We start from the raw sequence: 8321 nt of genomic DNA on the forward strand, positions 1-8321 counted from the left end.
CTCTCTCTCTCTCTCTCTCTCTCTCTCTGTTTCTCTGACTCATGCCCCAGGAGCAGCAAGACCTGGAGCTTCTTGAAGACCTGGCTGGGAAGAATATTAGGTCTATTAAAAAAAATCTACCTCATCCTCTTGTTTTGAAGAAGGGGAAATTGAGGCCCTGATGGGGCAGTGATTGATCTAAAGTTAGTAGGTGGTAGCAAGGCTGGGATTAAATTTAGGCCCACCCACTGCCAGTCCAAGGCGCTTTCTAGCAATACCCTATTGGCTACGGCTTTCAAAAAGTTCCCCTAGCAACTCAAGCAGCCCATCATCCCCTCCCCATCCCTTACACATAATTGGGGTTGTAACAGAGCATATTGAACTCTAATTTCTCATCCCAGTGTCGCAGAAGCACAAAGAGCTGGCGAGCGGTGTTCTTGAGAGTGCTCAAGGTGCGGCCCTCAGGAACCTTCTGCTTCTCCACCCAGGAGCTGGCCTTGGCAGCCACCAGCTCCCACTCGATGATGTAGTTAGCTGAGCTGTGTTCCAGCCACGCCAGCGCCACCACCGTGGCCCACAGCTTTCCCATGTGCTCCAGCATTGCATTGGACTCCTGGTCTGAGCTCTCTTCAGACTTTAGGGAGATGCCGTCACAGGATGGGGGTGAAGAGGAGAGACTGGTGCAGTCCTGTGGACTCTGGGTCTTCAGATCCTGTCGGCGGGTGACGAGGGACATTCGGAGGCAGGAGAAGGGTGAGGTCCACTTGAGTTTCTCCATGGGGATTTGGATGGTCTGGCAGAAGGCTTCATTGAGCAAAAAGGCTCCCGAGGCCAGCTGCAGAGACACCTGAGGGCAGGGAAACATCTTAGTGAACCTCAAACTTCTCCGCCCGTGGAGTGTGGGGCCACACGAGATTCAGGTCCACATAGTGTGCTCATTCATCTCATCCTGCCCGCTCTGCCCATCTGGGGCATTTCAGGATACCCCAAGTCAATGGGGCATGCCCTCACTTTATCCTCCAGTGTCGAGAGGGATAATCACTCTCTAAGTCAAATGCACTCACTACCCTGCCTCTAACCTGCCTCTTCCCCTGTGCAGGCCCTGCTTGGCCACTGGGATTTTTCAGGCCTGTCTATCAGACTCTGGTCTGCTCACCCCTGTCTCTGCCTGACCTCCTCACACACCCCCTGTCCCCTCTCTCTTTCCTCTTCTGCACCTTTTCCTCTACCTCGCACGCACTCAGAGGAAACTCCCTCCACAAAGCCCAGATTCCACGTGCTCTGAAGGACCAGGTCAGTTTCCCAGTCCAGCGTGTGATTCATAAAGCCTTTCACCACCTGGCCCCAATTTCCTGTGCTCTCACCCCCTGACCCCTTTTCTCCAGACACCAAGCTGCGTCCTCTCTAGGCCTTTGGCCATGACGCCTGAAGATTCAGGTCTTGGCTCAGCCTCTGCCTTCTTCCGGAAGTCATATACCATTCTGTCAACACTCAGGCCTCAGGGTCACGCCACCAAAGCAAGCCTCTCCTCTCACTGTTCCCAAGGGGTAGAATTGCCGGGTGCCTTGTCTGGCTTCTATTGGATGCTTTATCCGAAGAAAGACGTTTATCTAATTCAAGGTCATCTCCTCTGCACTGAGCCTGACTCATTCAACCCTGGTGGAGAGACTCTAAGTCTAAGTGCTTGGCTGCCCTGGATAGCTGGGGATTCCAAATGACGTCACTCACCTACCGGGGTCTGAGTGGATAGAGATAATGAGGGGATGTACCCAGACAGCGCCTCTCTTTCATGGTCCTATGAAACCCAATCTCAGGAACCCCCTAGGTTTGGCAGGACCTGCCTGCCTTGGTCCTTGGCTCCAAGCAGTGGGCTTCTGTTCCCACCATAGCATACTGGGTCACCTACAGAGCTGCTTATGAAACCAGGGCATGTCCTTGGGATATTACTCTAACTTACCTGTGAAGCACATCACGGCTTGCTTTTATGTACTGAAAACAAACGCATGGGTATTGTAAGACAGTTCCAAGGCAAGGATAGCGAGTGTAGAGGAGTTTCTTGTGGCTAATACCCACACTGCAAGTGGGGACACCTGGTAGCTCTCTCTGCCTTGGTGGCCACTTGGGTGGGGTAGGGGAGTTCTAGAAAGCTCAGGAGTGTTTTGGGTGCTGAGACAAGAGATCCTTCCCTGGGAAGAGGAGGGGGCATGGGCAGGGGCTGAGCTGGGTGGGAGCGGGGCTGAGTTCTGGCGCTCACCAGTGGTATGTAGTCAGAGCTCTGGCTGCCTGGGGTTGCCTCTGAAGCCTTGGGCAACGATTTGCTGAGAAAGCCTTTGGTAGCTCGGGTCAGCAGCCTGGATTTGTTGAGATTCAACCTGTGCATATAGAAACAGGTTCTCTGGTTATCCCAGCCCTCTTGGGCCTTCTCAGAAGTCACTGAAAGGTGGGCCCAGCAGATGGTGTTCTTCAATCTCCTCCCTTGACAGACAGGGAAATGGAGGCCTGGAGACAGCTTGAGGTAGCCATCCCTAACTCGTCTCTTAGCAACAATGGGGCAATGAATGGGTCAGCGTTTTCCTGAGCTGTCTATGGATACCATGTCCTTCTGAGTCCAGTGATGGAAAGACTCCTGAGATAGTTGTGACCGTTAGTACTGTCGGCTTGTCAGGATCTAGCATCAACGAAGAGACAACTCTCTGGGCTGACCAAGGAGAGATCTACCCTGAACGTGGGTGGTACCATCCCATGGACTGGAGCCCTGGACCAAATGGAAGAAGAAAGATGAGCACCAGCATCCATCTCTCTCTGCTTCCTGGCTGCAGGTGCCGTGTGACTAGCTGCCTCATGTGTCTGCCTTCAGGCCTTCCTGCTGTGACAGACTACACCCTCAAACCAAATAAACCCTCTGTAAGTTGCTTTTTAACAGAAAAGAAAAAAGGGAAAAGTAACTATTTATTGGCTTTCCCAGGGGTGTTTATGTTTAAAGAGACCTTGGAAAATGTGGGGGCATAGTTAGGCTGCTTGAGACCCGTCACACTATGGTATCTCTAGGCCACAGGGCTTTTTAGCATCCTCGAGGTGAGACTGGCCCTGTCTCTGACATCAGGAAAAGGAAAGAAACTATCTTGTTCTCAGAGGGAAGCTCTACTTACTTAGATCCAAAGAGAGTCTCAGTGGGCTTCATGGAGGATGGAGCGCTGGTGGACAGGTTTTGAGGGGGACCTGGAGAGTCACAGAATGACAGAGTGAGAGACTGGATAGGGGCTCTGTCCACTGAGTCACCTCCCAGCTGGGAAAGCTGGATCTGAGTGGGGCGGGAGCTTCACTATGTACAGAAGGCACCGGGATGTGAACTGGTTGCTAAGCAGCTACATCCCAGGTACAGTGGGTCAGGTGACACAGGTAAGGGGCAGGCGAGCCTCTAAGGTTCTTTCAGGGGGCCCTGGCATCTTCTGGGAGGTGACTGAAGGGGCTGTGACAGTTTCACATCAACCACCCCATTTCCAGATTCGACACTGAGTTAACAACCCTGCTAGAGGATTCCATGCTAAGAATGATGGGGCGGTGCCCCTCCCCCCACTAGAAATAGGGGGCCAGCTCTATAAAAACCCGCTAAGTGGACCTTGGAAAAAAGCTCCCTCTTTTAGGCCTCAACTTCTTCATCTATAAACTGGGGACAGTCCTTGCCATCTCTTGCTAGCTGTTCTGAGACATTAGTGAAGGTCTGGGCACTGATGTCTCTGTTGGTACTGAGACACCTACACCCCCCATGCCCTCCCTCCCCCCCCCCGGTATCACATTCTACTATCATAATAAGAGTCAGCCCCAGCAGGCTGCTTACCTTCTGCCGTGGTTTGCTTCTCATGGCCGGGGGATGGGGTTTTATTGAAGGTTGAAGTAGGGCTGTCTTGTAGGGCTGTAACAGAGGATGCCAGTGGGGCCTGGGCACCCCTTACCCTTCCCGGCATGCTACCATGCTGGGTTCAAAGTCCTAACACCTCTACTCACTAAGCCATGGGTCCTTGGTAATGTTACCTACCAGTCTCTAGTGTAAATTGGAGTTAAAGACACATGCCTTACAGAGTCAGCGGAAGGAGTCAGTGAGACACTACTCAGATAATGCTTAGTGCTTCACCAAGTACTCACCAAGTACTTAAAGCAAGTGCTAAGTGAGACTTCCAACTGCAGACCCCACAGGGAATATGAGGCAAATGAGGGACAGCTTTGGGATGGGAGTCAGGGTCTGGGTACGGTGGGCACCTCCTCCTCTGGTCTGTGCTCCCTGGGATGTTCATTCTAGGCTTTCAGGAGGCTCCAGTACATGGCCCCAACTCGTTAGAAAGCTTTGAGTCTCAGTATTCCAGTCTGTAAAATAGACTTAATAAGCATGGTTCCCAACCATGATCGTAGTTTGAATGAGATGGGTCCCCAGAGACTCGTGGGGCTGAACACTGGGTCCCAGACTGTGGGACAGTTTAGGGGAGATTTTGGAACCTTTAGGCATCAAGTCTATTGGAGAAGCTATGTCACTGGGGGGCGGGGCTTGAGGCTTTGTATTCTCACCCTACTTCCTGTTCTCTTTCTTTCTGCATCCTGTGTGTGGATGAAAGTGTGACCACCCAGCTTCCTGTGCCCACCATGAGAATACCTGGAAAACCCTGCTCTTGTCTCCATGATGGATGCCATCCATCTGGAACCACCAACCACAACGAATCCTGTCCTCCCTAAGTGGCTATCCTCAGGCTATTTTATCACAGGAACAGACATGTAACCAAGGCAAGGCTGCATCAAGATGGTGACCATTGGGATTGTCAGTCTGGCGGCAGGACGGTGTGACATAAGGGAGGGTCTAAGTTACAGTAAGGAGGCTCAAATACAAACACATTCAGCAAAGCCTTTTTCTCGCCAAGCGAGGGGACTGGGCTCATTGCCACAGTCCTCAGCATGAGGACGAACTAGAGACAGCGAGACTGAACGAGGTAACCAGGGCATAAACACAGGCTAAGTTAACCTCACAGTTCACGGCCAGACTCCGAGTTCATCGTATGCTGGCTGCATGATCTTGTGTGAGTCACTTGACTTCTCTAGGACTGGCTCCTCTTTTTTATTTTATTTTATTTTTGGCCAATGTACTGGCTGGTTTTGTGTGTCAGCTTGACACAAGCTGGCGGTCATCACAGAGAAAGGAGCCTCCACTGAGGAAACACCTCCATGAGATCCAGCTGTAAGTCATTTCCTCAATTAGTGATCAGTGGGGGGAGGCCCCAGCCCATGGTGGGTGGTGCCATCCCTAGGCTGGTAGTCCTGAGTTCTATGAGAAAGCAGGCTGAGCAAGCCAAGGGAAGCAAGCTAGTAAGCAGCACCCGTCCATGGCCTCTGCATCAGTCCCTGCCTCCAAGTTCCTGCCCTGTGTGAGTTCCTGTCCTGACTTCCTTTGGTGATGAACAGCAACGTGGAAGAGTAAGCTGAATAAACCCTTTCCTCCCCAACTTGCTTCTTGGTCACGATGTTTTGTGCAGGAATAGAAACCCTGTCTAAGACAGTTAAAGAAAAGTCTCCTAAGATGCAAGTGACGGATTCTGAGTAGTGAGGAAAGAGCTGAGCACAGGGACACCTCTCAGCACGGGCCACTGGCAGCCTTTGCTAGGGAACAGAGAGGAGTACAGTAAGAGCTGAGGAGCCAAAGGTGTGGGGCATGAAGAGAGCATGATAGGAAGTCGGGGGCTCGTGATTGCAGTGGAAGCGACAGCCTGCCAAGGGCTGAGTCCCAGAGAAGGAACAGTTAGGCTGGAAAGTTCCTGTAAACTCAGTGGCTGGGCTCAGCAGGTCCCCCCTGTGGCATGGGGCACAGAGAGACCAAGACATTGTCCTTAATTATGAAGAGCGGCTCTGGGCATCCAGTATTCTCATCTATTTTTTTTTTTTTTACTAACTCTCCCCTCTGAGGAAGCGTTCTGACAGTGTGGGTGGCTGACTAGGATCAGGGCATGGCCTCTGGTGTCCTCCCCATGTTCAGTAGAGGGCAGGAGGGTTGTAAGGAAGGGGTTGGGATGACTACAGGCGATCTATGGAGAGCCAGAACAACTGGCATGGATGAAAGATGCAGAACGGCCAGCACTGCATGTCAATCAGCTCAAGGTCACACAAAGGTCATGCCACAGTTCTCTGAGCACCAGGCAGTCAGGTGCAGGCTGGAAGGGCGGGACTGGGAAACACAGAAAGCAGCAGATGGCGGGACCCCGGGCAGCTGGAATGGCTTCCTTGGTCATCACTTTCTCCTGCTCACTAGGTTTCTCAGAACTTGGTGTCTGGGAGAAGCCAGAGGCTGGAGGGCAGGCAGCTGAGTGTGACGTGTGTGTGTGTGTGTGTGTGTGTGTGTGTGCTGCAAAGCCAGGCAGAGAGGCTCTGCACAAAGCCATGTGCTGGAGTTATGCCAGTCCCAGACGCCTGCCCTTGCCCTCCCCTTGCTTAGGGGTCTAAGACTGCAGACTCAGAGAGCAGCCCCGAGGCCTCAGATGCAGGGGTGCCCGGGCTCCTGAGCCACCATGAGATGGCATTTACCTAGAGTCTGGAATTTGCTGTCTCCTGCGGCTGAGGAGTGTTCTCTGAGCATAGACTGGGGCCTTCCCAAGCCAGCCGAAGAGCCCCCCCACTGTCGAGTCAGGTTCCGGAAGCTGAGCATGGCACCTTCGTGGAGGACAAGGAAGGACAGGGGATCAGGTGGGTGTGAACCTGTTGGCTCCTGCCCTTTTCCCAATGCCATCAGCCATGAAGGAATGGCTATTCTGTCTTTCAATTAACCCAAGGCAGCCAAGCAGGGCATAACATAAAGACTATGAAGTTTCGGGCCAGGAGGAGCTGAGTTTGAGCTCTGGCCCCATTCTTCACTAGGTGGATGGGATGTGAAATCACTCCCCCCCCCCCGCCTCAGTTTCCCAATCTGGAGAATGAGGATACTAGTAAAAATAACTGCTGACATACGGTGAAGTGTCCCATGTTCCAGCCCCCTCCTCCTACACAGGTCTGTGAAGCCCCAGACATTGCCAATGGAAGGCAGAGAAATGAAGCTAACTCCCCAAAGAGGGTTGAGGAGGCTTCATTCTCAGAGGACACTAGTCTCTGAGTTGTTCCTGAAATATAAGAGCAGTGTTGTTGGGAAGATGGTGCAGTCAGTGAAGTGTGTAAGGATTTGAGTTTGACTCCTAGAGTCCACATGAAAAGGCTTGGTGTGGTGACACACTTTTTTTTTTTTAAAAGATTTATTTATTTCAGGTATATGAGTGCACTATTGCTGCATTCAGGCGCACCAGAAGAGGGCATCAGACCCCATTACAGATGGTTGTGAGCCACCATGTGGTTGCTGGGAATTGAACTCAGGACCTCTGGAAGAGCAGTCAGTGCTCTTAACCACTGAGCTATCTCTCCAGTCCGGTGACATACTTATAATCCTAGTGCAGGGAGGCAGAGGCAGGAGGATGCCTGGGACTCACCATCCATCCATCCAGTCAGCCTACCCACTGAGCTTCCAGCCAACAAGCCTGCCTCAAACAGACTGCACTTGAGAAACGGCACCTGAGGTTGATCTCTGGCCTCTATACGTGGCCACATACACATGTATGTTACACACACACACACACACACACACACACACACACACACACACCTACAAATCCACAAATAAAATCAAAATAATTGCCTCACTGGGGAATACATCTGGAAAAGCCACAGTCCAGAGTCCCTTCTCCCAGCCTCTTGATGTGAATTAACACTTTAAGGGCTCTGAGACCTTCTGCATTGGGGAAAACATCTAGCTTTATTTAACTGAGGGTCCTTGAATGCACTTCCTGACTTGATAGTTTCTATTTTTTGCACTAGACAGCTATTTACAGGCTAAAAAATGAGTGGTTTGTTCCCCAGCACACACACCAGGAGTGCTGGAGCTTTAGAATTTGGAGTAAGAAGTGGTCCGGGGTCCTCGGTCTCTCATTCTGCACTATACATGCCAGCCAGATGGTTAGAGATGGGTGAAGGGAGATGGAAATGGAGAGGGAGATAGAAAGGGAGAGGGGGAGGGGGAGGGAGAAGGAAAGGGGGAAGGGGAGCGGGAGGGGGAGAGGGAGAGAACAGCTTCCATGAAACAGGAGTGAGGTCACAGCAGGGCCATGGCCTCTGGTCCAGTGCTACTGGTCTGAACTGGAAATGGATGTGGGAATGAGGGATTATTTTGGTAACATGGACAAGGAGACTGGAAGGGTGAGGACAGGCATGCCTGGCTTGTAAACATTTTCCTGGAGGTTTGGTGAGAAAGAAGGAGAAGGAGGAGGAGGAGGAGGAGGAGGAGGAGG

General features: G+C 51.9%; 1 protein-coding gene across 2 annotated transcripts in view; it reads right to left on the minus strand.

Annotated features, from left to right (window-relative positions):
- Positions 1 to 96: 96 nt before the first annotated feature.
- Vwa5b1 (von Willebrand factor A domain containing 5B1) overlaps positions 97 to 8321 on the minus strand; it is a 56205-nt gene continuing 47980 nt past the window's right edge. For both annotated transcript variants that reach the window (XM_021161535.2, XM_029475849.1), the window contains exons 18-22: positions 6538 to 6663; positions 3818 to 3892; positions 3129 to 3198; positions 2234 to 2351; positions 97 to 826 (exon numbers count right to left, since the gene is read on the minus strand). In XM_021161535.2, coding sequence (XP_021017194.1) covers positions 326 to 826; positions 2234 to 2351; positions 3129 to 3198; positions 3818 to 3892; positions 6538 to 6663 — 890 coding nt within the window. In that variant the 3' untranslated portion in view covers positions 97 to 325. The remainder of the gene's footprint in view (positions 827 to 2233; positions 2352 to 3128; positions 3199 to 3817; positions 3893 to 6537; positions 6664 to 8321) is intronic.

Source organism: Mus caroli, chromosome 4, assembly GCF_900094665.2.
Source record: "Mus caroli chromosome 4, CAROLI_EIJ_v1.1, whole genome shotgun sequence".
NCBI classification, from domain to species: Eukaryota; Metazoa; Chordata; class Mammalia; order Rodentia; family Muridae; genus Mus; species Mus caroli.